The sequence below is a fragment of the Leptodactylus fuscus genome, chromosome 1, assembly GCF_031893055.1.
Source record: "Leptodactylus fuscus isolate aLepFus1 chromosome 1, aLepFus1.hap2, whole genome shotgun sequence".
In the NCBI taxonomy this organism is placed as follows: Eukaryota; Metazoa; Chordata; class Amphibia; order Anura; family Leptodactylidae; genus Leptodactylus; species Leptodactylus fuscus.
In genome coordinates this window covers 115,628,655-115,644,383 of record NC_134265.1, presented here as the reverse complement: position 1 = coordinate 115,644,383, position 15,729 = coordinate 115,628,655, and the positions used below count along the sequence as shown (strand labels likewise).

The window sequence follows — 15,729 nt, the reverse complement described above, 5'->3', positions numbered from 1 at the left end:
ATGTATTTTTTGGGAAAGACATATATATATATATATATATATATATATATATATATATATATATATATATATATATATATATTTCATATTTACCATTTTCAAAGTATAAAAAAATGAAAATGGCCCAAAGCAAAAGTTTGGGCACCCTGCATGGTTAGTACGTAGTAGCACCCTCTTTGGCAAGTATCACAGCTTGTCAACGCTTTTTGTAGCCAGCCAAGAGTCTTTCAATTCCTGTTTGAGGGATTTTCATCCATTCTTCCTTGGAAAGGTCTTTTATTTCTTTGAGGATTCCTGGGTCGTTTTGCATGCACTGCTCTTTTGAGGTCTAGCCACAGATTTTCAATTATGTTCAGATGAGGGGACTGCGAGGGTCATGGTAAAACCTTCAACTTGTGCCTTTTTAGGTAGTCTATGGTGGATTTTGACGAGTGCTTAGGATCATTATCCATTTTTAGAATGGATTTCAGCTTTTTTTTTTTTTTTTTTTTTTTTTTTTTTACAGATGGTGTTATGTTTGCTTCAAGAATTTTCTGAAATTTCATTGAATCCATTGTTCCCTCTACCCGTGAAATGTTTCCCATGCCATAGGCTGCAACACAACCCAAAAGCATGATAGATCCACCCCCATGCTCAATGGTTGGAGAGTTGTTCTTTTCCTGAAATTCTGTGCCCTTTTTTCTCCAAACATACCTTTTGGTTATTGAAGCCAAAGAGTTCTATTTTATCCTCATCGGTTTACAGAGCTTGTTTCCAAAATGCATCAAGCTTGTTTAGATGTTCTTTTGCAAAGTTCTGATGCTGAATTTTATGGTGAGGAGAGGTTTTCTTCTGATGACTCCTCCATGAAGGCCATATTTGAGGAGGTATCGCTGAACAGTAGAACAATGTACCACAACTCTAGAGTCTGCTAAATCTTCCTAAAGGTCTTTTGCAGGGTTCTGATTTGCCACTATGGCAATCATACGAGCAGCAGTCTCTGAAATGTTTCTTGGTCTTCCAGACCTTATCCTGACCTCCACTATTTCTGTAACTGCCATTTCTTATTTACATTTTGTACTGAGGAAAGGGATACTTGAAAATGCTTTGCTATCTTCTTATAGCCTTCTCCTGCCTTGAGGGACTCCACCATTTTCATTTTCAGAGTGCTAGGCAGCTGCTTAGAAGAAACCATGGTTAGAGGAGGCTGGGGATTTATAAAACTGTAAAATTTGCATCACTTGTTCTTTCGTAATGATGATAGTGAACAAGTCATAACCCTAAGTCACTGATGAAGGTCTGAGACCTTGGACAAAGTTATCTGACCACACAAATCTACAAGGGTGCCCAAACTTTTGCAATGTACAACTTTCCCTTTTTCACTATAAAATGGTACTCAAACATAAAAATACACTGACATTGCTTAAAATTACAGACAATAACAGTCATTTTGACCAGGGTTGTCCAAACTATTGCATGCCACTGTAGGTATAAGACTATAAGGGTGCATGCAGACTACGTAACGCCGGGCGTGTATGAGAGCCGTACACGCCGGCATTACGGCAGACTGCCGAACACTTCCCATTCACTTCAATGGGAGCGCTCGTAAACGCCGCTGTTACGAGCGCTCCCATTGAAGTGAATGGGAAGTGTTCGGCAGTCTGCCGTAATGCCGGCATGTACGGCTCTCATACACGCCCGGCGTTACGTAGTCTGCATGCACCCTAAAACTATAAAATGCAGCAACGGCCAAAACTGGAGATTGTAAGGTTTGGAGCCCTAAAATCTCAGCAGTATACGGTCAGGATAGTGGTTTAGGGGTCCTAAACTTGGTGACAGGTTCCCTTCTGTACTCCCTTCCTAAACGTGGAGAAAGATGTGACCAGACCTGTCCATCAGCTACCTCCAATGAAAAACACTGCACATGGGAAATCAGTGCACACTCAGTATTTAGACATGTCTGATCCCAGGCTGCCCCAGCAGTGGCCATGTTCAGGACAGGAATTGCATGTTCTCTCTGGAGAAAGTGGGCAACATTTTAAAAAGGAGGAAATCATTGTTGATCAAAATCATGCTAGAAAACACAGGTAGAAAACATAGCATCAGCTTTCTTTAAAAAAATAAAAATAATAATAAAAAATCACTGTCAGGATAATCCATATGATAAATATAGCTATTGAGATCCCAAGTTGCCATCACAAAATACAGAAAACCTAGAACTAAGTTACTGTTTATGGGTTTTCTCCAACAATCCAGTAAGAAAAAAATTATTTTTTCCAATGAAAAATGTAAACCCACATTTTAACACCAGAGGGTGCTAAAGTAAGCAAAATGCAAAAGAATGCAGTAACAAAATCAAGCACAAAAAGAATAAAGCACAATCCTTTAAGATACAAGTCCTGTTTCTGGATATCGACTGGTTAGAAATGGTACAGATTTGCATCGGCAAGCCGAATGACACAAACTATTGCAAGTACATTTGGTCTCAGGAAAATCAAAATATCAGCAAATTCTCATTGTACATTACTGGTGACTTTTTGAGGGTGTATCTGCATATTATGTTACATATGTTGGAGATTCAGGAACACAAAAGTCTACAAAATATATATTATAACATGGAAACTGTAATGCTTTTAAACGGACGTCTGTGGAAATCTAGCAGATCAATAGTGCAGCACGCAGACAGGCATATGGACTGTGCTGCCAGGTTTTATTGACAAACCTGTCTTTATTTAGCCTTTTAAACGAAAAATTTTCACAATTTCCACTGAAGCTTAAAATGACAAGTTTCACAGACAAACAGTCAAGCTCTAGGATGCAGGATTCAGGCGGCTTCTTGTCAACTGCAAACCAATAAAAGAGCATTGAAAGATGTGGATAGATAGAAATAAACTGTTGGATTGACCATAGATGCTGGAACTGGACATTAAATTGTTGTTGTGAAGCATGGCCTCTTCCTTACACAGCCCCTGCCTAAATAAACTCTTAACAGGGGATTCTGAATACACCTAGCTTCTGTGGTACATGTGCCACAAAGTCATTGGGACTGCAAAGTCTAGGTTAATTGTACAAACCATAAGGCAGTACTCATCTAAGAGATGCATTTCACTAAGGGCGGAAAATGGTATAGAAATAAATATAGTACCCAGCAATATTGTTTTGATGGTCCCCACTTGTCCTACAGCAATGGTATCATGTACATCACAAAGGTGACGGGTGCAGCCAATCCCTGGCATCAGAAGTGACACAAGTATGTACGACACATAGCCATAGAGGCCAGTGACTGACTGTAGCAGTCACATAAATTATGTATATGACTTCATCCCAAGACCAGCAAGAGACCACTGGAGCAGAAGTGGAATTGAACAGTGAGTATAGTCTATTTCTTTATTTGATACCATTTCCTGCCCTTGAGGAAATATCTTGGAAGTCCAAGACAATATATGTACATATTATTATTATTATTATTATTAATTTATATAGCACCATTAATTCCATGGTGCTTTACATTTGGGGGTTACATACAATTTGGGGGTTACATACAATACACAGAATCTCTTTTACATATGTTTTACTAAAATGAGAAAACTGCAATGGAGGTTCTATTGGTCCTATTTTTTGTCAATGGGCAAAGCAATGAATTTCAGACTACGGTATATTACATACAGTATATTACATACATTCAAATGAGACTCTGCACATAACATGGGAAAAGATGTAAACCCTAAAATAAGACCAAAATAATAAAATGACTACCCCAACTAATGAGTATAACAGGTTAAGAAAAAATGTTAAAGGTAAATGGTGATCCAATATAAAGGGATTTTCAAATGGAAAAGGAAGAATAAATCTTATATGCATGTGCTCTAGATCAATAGTACAGCAGTCAATTAAAGACCCAAGACAGATAGAGCCAGATTAAGTAAAAAATGTGTTGTAAGCTTCAGCATTGACTCCAGCAGTATACAGCTGTTTCTTCCTCATTAGATTCCATTAGCATGAGATATGGCTGTTGTAGGGTAAACACTGGATTGAAAAAAGCTAAAGTTTAATAGATCCCTTTAAGGATAACCATATACAGTAGGTTTGTACTCCTTTCATATAATAGTGAGTAACTGACCATGGACAATAGAAAGGACTAGTATAGAGAGGGTCATATTCAGTCAATGGGACCCCAAATGGATTTTCACTGAAGGATGTTTGTCTGCTTTGCAAGTGTTGTAGACTGGTATCAATATTATGAATAAGATATATAATATAGCTTGAATATCTGAAACCCAAGGAAGACTTCAGCACCTTTACTATATATCATCGTGATGTATATGATAACATCAGTCTGTGTATTAAAGATGTACAGTACATGAGACTCTAGCATAGCTGCAGCATATTCTCTTTCCTCACTGCAATATTGGTTGTACATTAACTCCCTAGTGATACAATAGATTAAATGCAAATTTGAGCATTTCTAATTGGATTTGATATTCTGGGACAGGATATTAAAATGAGGTAAAAAAAAAAAAAAATGAGGATTTTACATGAGATGATCCAATGATGATTCTGAGGTATGGCAAAACTGCCAGATATCTATCATCATTTATTTCTATACAGAAAATAATGCATTCATATCAGAAACTGATTTCCCTGCCTTAGATAATCTCACATGCTACAATCCAGTAGGATGCAAACTAACATGCATTAGGAGTATGAAAAAGAATATGAGAACACAGCCCTACCACTTTGGCTACAGCTTTTATTGTATTCCTTTAAGCGCGTTTGATAAAGGATACACATTTACCTTAGACAGTCCTAAAGAGCAAAAAAAGAAGGAATTGAATAAAATGTCAAATGATTTCAATAGGTGATCTGTATGAGAGAATTGCTCACTCATTATGCATACATTGTAGAGAAGATTGTAACCTATTACACTCAAGCTATGGTAATATGAAATTCGTTTAGACTCAACTTGTATTGATCTAGGCAAAAGCCAAGGAAAAAAAACTAAGGTGTCAAACATTTGTCAATTACTCCTAATAATGGGCAAGAGCTCCTTCAACGTTTCTGCAATGGCCATCAGGCATCTCGCCAACTAAACTTTTTGGGTTGGAACACTGTTCTAACTCAAAGAACGTGGCACAAACTGTGTTAATGCTAATCCAAGTAGCATACAGTATAGTATAAGTGGAGTATAGTATAGTACAGTATAAGTTCAGTAAGTCTGTATGCATTACAACAGTATGAATTCATCCAGCAAATTAACAAAGTTAATAGAGTCCAGATCAATGAGATGTGACGCATCGGTCTTGTCCCAAATGTTTTTCATCCCTGATCAGTATAGGTGGATTCATGGTGTTAGAATGGACTGTATGCTTTGCTAGGCATTATAAAATGGATCACTAGAAGCTACTGCCTCCTTGATTCTTTAGTTTTGATCCTGTGGTGTTCCCACAATACTGTGTGGCAGGATCCTAAAAATACAAATCAGCTGACCAAATAGACAGGGCAACCACTGGAAACAAGAATTTTCCTGAATATCAGCCTTCCTAACAGAACCTGAAATATCAGCATGAAAATAATGTTACTTTCATGCCTATAGTAGTCTTAGTGGGCGTTCACACTACCATTGTTAATGTCTGTTGCTAGCACAGTTTGTACGGCAAGTGAGCAGACCGCTGCCGATCTAATATTGATGGCCTATTCTAAGGGTAGTCCAGCAATGTTAGACACAGGAAAACGGCTTTAACAATGTCCACAGCTTTGACAACATCTATCTTATGTAAAACTAGCTGCATATTAGCAACAACCACAGGAAATACCCTAGCAGTAGTTACATGTGGCTTCTTTACAATGTATCTTCCTATAATCACATTATTACTTCTAAACTTGGTTTTGTTTTTCTCAGCATTTAAAGTTAACTTGTCACATTGAAAATGTAGTTAAAGGCAGTCTGCCACCTTCCCCTAAACTTTCACCACTATGTTACAGAGTACATCACATGGATAAACAACATGCCTTTGAAGTCCTATGCAAATATGGCAATTGGTGCACTGAAGGTGGGCCTTCAGCTACTGAACTGCTGCTCAGATCCCTACCATCTTCTACCTACACCACCATGAGCAACAAAAGCAGTGCTCGCAGGGTCAAAGGCCTGCTCTCCTCAAGCCCCACTCACTTCACCTACTGTCTCATTTGCATAAGGCAAGATTCACATGAAAGAGGCACATATGAGTGTATGGAAGGATCCTTGAAAATTTTTCAAAAATACAACACAACCTATATTTTGATGGTCATTGATGACTTCTATTGAAATCAGTGGGAGAATTTTTAGGCGTTTTCATGCAGAAAAGTCTCAAAAAGTGGTCTGAGGGTGTGTTCACATGGAGGAAAAGGTCGTGGAAACCTTTTCCACCTTGTGAACATTCTGCACGTCTAGCAGCAACGGGATGCCAATTCACATCGGCATTCTGTTGCGGCATACTGCTCCTGATTAGGCCCGAATGAATCGGGGATCCGTGACAAGATAGGTCATCTTGCTTCTTTTTTCTGCTACTAGCTAGTGAGAAAAAAAAGCGAGCGGCTCCCATTGAAGTCAATGGGATCCATTTTTACAGGCAGATTTTGAGGTGGATTCTACCACAATAATTCCGCCATGTCAACCTGCCCTAACAGTACAGCCCTAGTTTGTAAATGTTAGGTGCCATGCAATAGTATATTATACTGATACTTCATCTGTTGCATATTACAACAGAAGACAAACCTTTGTATGTGTAAAAGCAGTTTGCAAAAGTACCATAACAATGTACTATTGCTTCTCCAGGCAATGATATGTCAAATTCTGAGATTCTGTTTTCTCAATAAACCCACTTTTAGTTACAAGTAGCCATGTAGCTTTCCATTGTCTTCAGTGTCTCACATCTCCAATGCAAATGTGAATTGGAAAAGTTTCAAGGTTTGAACATTATTTCTAGTATCAATAGTTAAAGTAATAAAATGTAATGAAATAGCCATACATTCAAAGCGGCAACTAAACCATACATCTGGGCTGTAAAAAAAAATCTTATGCATCCCTGTACACAGTAACATAAAAAAGTTATGGGTGTTAGAATATGGTGACATTTCTTTTTTGCAATGTTTTGGATTTTTTTTAAAGGGGTTAAAAAAAAAAAAAAAGTTTTTAAATATGGTATCCCCGGTATTGTATCGATTCGCAGACTACAGATGACATGTCATTTTGGATTCAAGGTGAACACTGTGAAAATAAGGCCCATAAGAAATTTGCTCAAACACACTTTTTCTCCAATTTCACCCCATTCAGAATTTTTTCCAGCTTCCCAGTACATGTATAGTACAGAATAGTATATAGTACTATTACAAAGTACAGTTTGTCCTGCAAACCTTAAGCCCTCATATTGCTCTGTGAACAGAAAAGTAAAAAGAAGTTATGAGGTTTTGGAGGCAGCAAGTCAAAAACGAAAATCGAAAAATTAATGCAGTGGTAAGGGGTTAAAAAAAACTAACCACAAAGATATGATTATATTTTAGAAACTACACACCTTCAGGAATTAGTGTACACTGTATGGTGCAAAGTGAAAACTGACATTTTTAAAGAAAAATCCAATTTCAGGGCGCGGCCAATCTGCTGTGTCCATGCGGAAACACACATGTCAAGCGGGTTATTCCAGGTACAACAGCTGCACATTCATTTCGGGATATTAATGAAACACTCAGGGGTAAAAATACTTTACTGGCATTTCAGAGGCTCTGCAAAAGCAGCATGTCATCCAAAACTAAACAGTCTAAATTTGTGTTCTAAAAGCCAAATAGCATTCCTTCTTTCTTGTGCCCTGCTGTGTGCCCAAACAGCACTTAATACCCAAATAAATTATGGTGTTAAAGGAATTTTCTGGACCCATATGGATTTTCATACTGATGACTTATCCTCAGGATAGGTGATCAGTATATGATCTGTGGGGGTCTGACCCCAGACAGATCAGCTATTTCAGCAGCGTCCAAGCCCCGAAAGTTTGGGCAGTAGATAAGGAGAGCATGCAGAATACTTCTACTCGAGTAATAGGAGCAGCGCTGAAGCCCTGTCCACTGTAAAGCAAGGTTCCAGGGAGGCACAGCACCACTCCTATTACTTGGCGCTCCCTATCCACTACACCAACTTGTGATGTAAGGAGGCTGCTGGTACAGCTGATCTGTTTGGGGTCCGGTCGTTGGACTCTCACATAATGATGAACTCACATACTAATAACTTACCTTATTGAATTCCGGAGATTTCACTGTGACATTGTACAAGCTGTCAGGATTCTGCACCTTTAACATTACCATGCCAACCTGGGAAGCTTTTGCAGTTTAAAATGATTCCTGGCTTGGTCCGGTTAGCAGCTGAGGAGGCCTATTTAAGAACTCCCCCTCGTGACACAAGCAGCGACTATTTAGTTTTCTATTCCTAGTTTGGCTCTCCATTTCATGTGTACGTGTACCTGTTTCCTGATTGACATTTGGCTTGCTCTCTGGATAACGCATTTGCCTCCTGATTCTGCTTTGACCTGCTGGTTGGATTTGTGACCCTTGGCTTTTTTCCTGGATATTGCTTTCATCTTCTGATTCTGCTTATTACATCCTTTCCTGGTTTTGACCCTGGTTGTACAACTTCTCTTGTCTCCATACCACTGTGTAAGTTTTGGTGGTCTTTGTTTTGGTTCCTGCAGCAGTGCATTTATTATTGATACGTCTATCTGTTTAGTGATAAATCAGATTCCCAGATTCAGCACAAGTCCAACACTCCTCATGGTGAGCTCTGGTGAAGGAGTCTGGGGGTCTTTCATGGCTTGAAGAAGCATGCTAGTTTTAAATAGCTGTCTCTTCTAATTTCCTGCTATTGCTTTTATTTTTGCCTTGCATCTATATTCATAACACTATAATTTCTTTTATATTTCCATTGATGGATCCATATGAGGGCTTTGTTTTGTCGTTTGGGATACATTTTTCAATTACACTATTTTGATATGCCTATTACTTATTGAATACATTTTATTATCCATTTTTGCACAAATTTAATTTAAAAAATAATTAATTCTGCACTAATTACATTCTTTTTTGCCATTCACAGTACAAAATATTACCATTATTCTATAAGTATATATGATTACAGTGCTACTTAATCTGTATAGATTTTTTTTTTTTTTTTTACATATCACTAAGCTTGCAGAAAAAAATAAATTTTTGGAAAAAGAAAATTATTTTTGGATCACCATCTTTTGATAGGAATAACATTTTTATTTTTCTGTTGGTGGAGGGCGTTGAGAGCTTGTTTTTTATTGTTTCCATTTTTGGGTACATGCAATTTTTCAAACAATTTTTATCCCATTGTTTTACTCAAGATGACCAAAAATCATTATTCCTGGCATTTTTTTTAATGGCTTCAGTATGAAGTTAAATAATACTTAAATGTTATTGAACTGGTTGTTACAGACGTAGCATTACCAGATATCTATTGTTTATTATTATTATTATTTACATTATAAAGCATTTTTGTATGATAAAAAGGCATTTTAATATTTATATTTTCTTTTGTTGCATTTGGGGACTTGAACCCTTGAACCAGTGATCATCTGATCGCTGGTATAGTATTATACACTGAAATCCCTAAACTAAATGTTTTTGTTGACTCTGCATCCATTTACATTTCTATATACCAGATAAGAGTGGTGTAAAGCAATAAATATGAGGATCTTTGTTCTCAGATGTTGCAACCATGCATATTGAGCAAAGGACACATATTTGGTAACGCTATACATGTGCAGGTAAAGTAATCCAATTAAATTATAAAAGGAATTTTTTTAAAACAAAATAAATGAAAGATACTGATTTTCTTTTAGTTCCACAAAGAAAAAACTTCTTTAGGCTAAGGCCCCACGAGCCATATCCGCAGCCCTAAAGGGCTGGGGGAAGAACCGCTGCGTGAACACATTGCGATTCTTTCCGCAGCGCTTTTAAGAGAAAATTCACAGAGTTTTCCTCTGCGGACATTCTCTTAACATTATATCTACAGGAAAGCCGCCGGCATTTCCGTAGATATAATTGACATGCTGCAATTTGCAAACGCCGCTGTGGACAAATCGCTGCGTTTCCGGTCCGTGGGGCCCCGACCTTAGAATGTTTCATTCCAAAAGGTGAAACTTGTGTAAAGCAGAATCAGAAAACATTAGCGACAACACTGTCCACTATGTATGACTTGCATCCTCTAAAAAGTAATTTTTTGCCACATTTAACACTGACCCGCTGTCCTATCATGCCTAACTACAAGGTTATGTGTATTTCTAATTATGAGTAGAGGAATCCGTTGTTTACATGAAGACAGTTGAATAAACTTACATTTACATGCTCGAGTAGTGTTTCAGAAGAGCAGTGTACTATAACTACATCTCTGTTATCATCAGGTTTGCCAACTCTCCGCAAAGAATAGCAGCATCCAGATAGTGGCAGACCTCTTGGACTCCAAGAAGAGTGGGCAAATCTCCCGGGCTTGAGGAATGACATTAGCCCTATGCCAGGTAAGGGATACAAACCGGATGCAGAAACTGAGTGGAAACCACACGAACTCCATTAAAATCTATGGGGTCCGAGGATTTCCTAAGGTAAACGCTTTTTTATGCGGATTAGGTTTCCGTCCAAGGGGGTCCTCAAACAGACTCACCGAATGGAAACCCATGCAGATTTAATTAAATTCTTAATACCAAATGATTAAAGTACAGTAAAATTGTAACATTCTCTCATATATGTATATCAGAAAATATAGTGAAGCATTAACATGTGAAATATGAAAAAAAAAAATCATACCTTCGGCCATTTTGGATTTAGCAGTCGTGCTTTAATGGCATCATCCAATGCTTTTTCATATTGCATAATTTTAAGGTAGGCGGCTGATCTGTTACTATACAGTATACAGTTCTGTGGATCAACTTGCAGCGTCTCACTGTACAGCTCAATAGCCAGTTGAAAGTCTCCATTTTTACAAGCATCATTGCTCTGGCGAACTTTTTCAATAAATTCTTCCTTGCTGAGCATAGAGCTTTCCACCACTTTTCCTCCAAATGCTTTCACAGCAATGGCTGATGACTGTAGTAACAAATAACGAGAACATTATTAACAGCTAAATACAGACATCTATACGATGCAAATAAATAACGATCCTTATTTATTTTTGAAAAAAAAAGTTAAAGTGTAGCAACTAATCATTTTCCAGCTTTTATCCTACTTTTCATTTGCTTCAGTGATGTGTCTTTTTCAGTCGGGAAGGACTGGGTTTGGAACACAGTGATGTGAACAAAACCACTTGCTTCATATTAAAACAGAAGTAGGTCAAAATGAGAATACTCAGATTTCTCAGAAAAACTGCAGTGCTATAGTGCAACATATAGCTCAATATAATCAAAAAGCTATAGCTATAGCAACTTGAACCTGCTTGCAGATTCCTTGTAAGGCTAAGGCCCCACATTGTGGAAAAGCAGGTTTTTTGTTGCATATTTTGCTGCAGTTTTTTTTTTAACCAAAGCCAAAAATGGGTTGAGCAGAAGGGAGAAGTATGAGAGTTTCCTAAATATTTCCCATTCCTTTTGTATCCATACTTGGCTTTGGATCAAAAAACTGCACCAAAATCTACAACAAAAAAAGCTGTGTTTCTCTCCATAAGGCCACCTTGTTGAGAAGACCATCCCCCTTAGTCACACCAGATTTCTTGCAAAAGATTTTAAGTTCAATTATATGTTATGCCTACTGTCATACTTTAAGAAGACCAATTCCTTCGAAGATTAATTTGTAATTTTGGTGTTAGTTGAAAAGTATGAGAGAAATAAATAATATTTTTATGTAGTAAGAAAAGCCATACCATATATGTTTGTTATCACTGTATAATTGTGTAACTTCTAGCAGATAAAAAATAAATGTGCCTGTAAAGCAGTGGTAATGGTTAATAGCTCCACAGTTAGCTTTCCAAAGTAGGGCACAAAATTAAAAACAGCACTTTCATTAGGAAACAGGCAGAATACCAAAGGTGTATGTCATCACTGGTTAGACAAAACTACTACTTAGCTTTAAATATAACCCCAAAATAGTAGGCTTTTACTAAACGCAAGCAAAACAAGGCATTTAGGAATGGTGGCTTCTCACTGGAATGTACAAACGCAGTCTTATTTAGAAAATATATACACATATATATATATATATATATATATATATATATATATATATATACACACACACACACACACACAAACAGTATGTATATATACACATAGGTGTATTTGGAAAATACTGCAATAAATGATGTGGAATAAAATAAATTAAACACTAGATAAATGTGGGTATATCCACAAATGTCTGCGTAATTTTTATTTACTTACCTGGATGAATTTCATGTTATCAGGGGCAGTGTTCGTTTCCCTGGGTTGTGATATCATGGCTGGCTTTACTACAGTCAGGCAGCCCACATAGCACAGGTAATTTACCTGTCAGATTGGGAAAGAATAGGGCTTGAGCAACCAGGGAGCCAAAAGCTGTCTCTGATCACATGACATTAGCAGCGGACACTAGCTGTCGGACACTGACGGTAGTGTGAACACACTAAGAATAAAAAAACAGCTCATCTCATTAAAATCACAACATTTGGCGTGTGAGCAACATTACATGTACATGATTTGATGCCAGATCATAGCAATACAATACTGCAACTTGCATGTGTTCGATGATGCACTATTTGTTTATGCTACAATTTAACAGTTGTCCACTTGCAGAATAGTAGTCATCTGAAATAATCACAGATCTGACACAAATGAAAATACTATGTAAACCGGTATATCTTAGTAGTATTTAATTTCAATAAAGCTGTTGATCGGGACCAGGGCCGGCTCCAGGTTTTTATGGGCCCTTGGGCGACAGAGCCTCAGTGGGCCCCCTTGTAAAGGAGGCGGGGGAGTCAAGACACTGTGCGTCGCAGATGAAGCGAGTGACGTCATGCAGGAGTGTGGCGTCACCAACGCCATACCTCCCAATTTTTAAAGAGTAGATAGAGGGGCAAAATGTGAGGCGCGCTGTGCGTGCCGTGGCAAATTTGGCTCCACCTACTTTTATGGTGACTCCGCCCATTCTCATTCATTTATCATGTGCTCCCACACAGTATAATCCTCCTACAGTCACCCGTAAATTATATGCCCCCCTCCATCTCTCCCCCAGTTTCATATACACCCTTCCTCTGCCCCCAGTTTCATGTCCCCCCCTCCATCTATGTCCCCAGTTTCATTACATTCTTCCCCTTCATCTGCCCACAATTTCATGTCCCCCGTCTCTGCCCCAGTGTCATGCTGTTCCACCCCCCCATCTGCCCCAGTGTCATGCCGTTCCCCCCTCCCCTTCATTTGCACCCCCAGTTTCATTGGGCCCCCTTCATTATGTTCCACCTTAATATTTAATACAAACACTTACACTCACCTTCCATTGCTCCCCCAATGCTCCTCTCTCCGCTCTCTCACATAGGTGATTAAAGCAGGAGCTGTGAGCTCAGCTCCTGCTTTAAAGCTGCGGCCCAGTTTGCATGTGTAGGCGCGATGTGATGACGTCATCGCGCCTACACACGCAAGTCGGGCTGCAGCGTTAAAGCAGGAGCTGAGTTCACAGCTCCTGCTTTAATCGCCTATGTATTCAGCTCATCGGCGTCCGACGGAAATCGGGACAGGCAAGTGCTGGGGCGGGCAAGTGCCGGGGGGCCCCCGGAGGCTCTGTGGGCCCCGGCACTTGCCCAACTATGCCGTGCGCTGACGCCGGCCCTGATCGGGACTATGATGTGTAGCTCTATTTTCTCTTCTCGAGCAGTGACATCATGTCTGTTGGTCCCATGGCCACACTGTAGCTCAGTCCCATTTAAATTAATTGGGGCTAAGCTGCAATACCAAACACTGCATTAAACAATGTATGGTACTGTGCTTGGTAAATAGTGAAGTGTCTACAGAAATCTATATCTTAGCTCTCCATAACCCCTTTAAATCTATAAATTATACAAAAATACAAGAGTGGCCATAAAAAAGCCATGCTTTGACTGTGTGGTATATACAGGATAGTGCTTATCAGGCCCCATTCACCTTACATTAAATCTCTCATTGTTGCCTTCAGAAGCAAATCAGAGCTCAACTTTCATTGTAAGCAATTTAAAGGGATTCTACCACTAAAACACATTTTTTTTCTAGTTACCACGTCGGAATAGCCTTTAAAAAGGCTATTCGTCTCTTACCTGTGGAAGTGCTCTCCGCCGCACCGTTCGTTCAAAATACCGGTTTGTACCGGTATGCTAATTAGTTCTCTCGCAGCGATGGGGGCGTCCCCATCGCAGGAGCAGCGATGGGGGCGTCCCCATTGCAGCTAGAAAACCGACCACAGCGCTGCCTCTCTGGTCTTCTGTATCCTCCCCTTGCCTCTTCAGCGTCTGTCGGACGCCTGCGCAGTATGCTCTCTGTTCGGCGAAGATTGCCGAACGTACTGCGCATGCGCGAAAGTGCGGTGCCCGCACTATGGCTGGGACCGCAATTTCGCGCATGCGCAGTACGTTCGGCAATCTTCGCCGAAGAGTGTACTGCGCAGGCGTCCGACAGTACGCTGAAGAAGCAAGGGGAGGACACCGAAGACCAGAGAGGCGGCGCTGCGGTCGGTTTTCGAGCTGCAATGGGGATGCCCCCATCGCTGCGAGAGAACTAATTAGCATACCGGTACAAACCGGTATTTTGAACGAACGGCGCGGCGGAGAGCACTTCCACAGGTAAGAGACGAATAGCCTTTTTAAAGGCTATTCCGACGTGGTAACTAGAAAAAAATGTGTTTTAGTGGTAGAATCCCTTTAAGAAGTCCCACAGTATCCTTCCCTGCTAGTCACATGGTCCTCTATGTGGAGGGCAGTACTGTTTTGTGTGATTGTGTCCAAAATGCCAAATTTGATCCAACAAAGAACTGCAACAGTGGAGGTCCATGTGCGTATGTATTCAGAGAAACACAAGACTGTTTTGCTGGCCGATTTTTGGGTCTTCCCACTCCAACAAAAAGCACTGCAGAAGGTTTTATATTAAAGTGGTGTTATTTCTAAGACTGGATCTTTTTTATGACTGCCATTTCTTTAATTCATGACAGTTAGGACAGGATGTACTGGTGCATTAGATAAATGTCTTGCCCTTCTACGGAACGCATACAATATCACACCAAGAGTATAGAGAATTGAAAATGCCTATCACTAGTTGCAATATTTAGGGTTCAGTTTAGCCATCAGTGTATTTAAGCAAATCTCTTTGGGCTGTGAACTAGAACTCCAAGATACTTTTGATACTTTTCAGGGGCAAATAATTCTATAACAAGATTTGCTTAGTTTCAATACTGCAGGCCCTTGTCACCTGGGTGCCAGGGCTCTTACATAGAAGAGATCCAGCCACTTCCTCGACTACAGGACTTCTTCTAGTTCAGTGGGGGACTCCTACAGAGCAGACACTTCATTTCCTTAACAGGATTTTGCATAATATTCTGGTATGCAGATATATTTATTTATAGCGCATTATAAGTTATAAAAATAAATAATAATTTTTTTAAAAAAAACTATTTGTATAAGGCCCATTTCACATCTGTGTTTGATATTCCATTCGGTGAGTCCGCTTAGGGACCCCCCAAACAGAATACCGAACGCATTAAAAAGCGGTTAGCTAAGAAACCACGCGG

At 39.3% G+C, this 15,729-nt stretch overlaps 1 protein-coding gene across 3 annotated transcripts in view; it reads right to left on the bottom strand.

Annotated features, from left to right (window-relative positions):
* Window positions 1-15,729, bottom strand: part of TTC28 (tetratricopeptide repeat domain 28) — a 450,602-nt gene that overhangs the window by 390,885 nt on the left and 43,988 nt on the right. For 2 of the 3 annotated variants that reach the window (XM_075276534.1, XM_075276535.1), the window contains exon 2: window positions 10,825-11,103. The exons of the other annotated variant lie outside the window; for it this stretch is intronic. In XM_075276534.1, coding sequence (XP_075132635.1) covers window positions 10,825-11,103 — 279 coding nt within the window. The remainder of the gene's footprint in view (window positions 1-10,824; window positions 11,104-15,729) is intronic. 3 annotated transcript variants of the gene reach the window in all.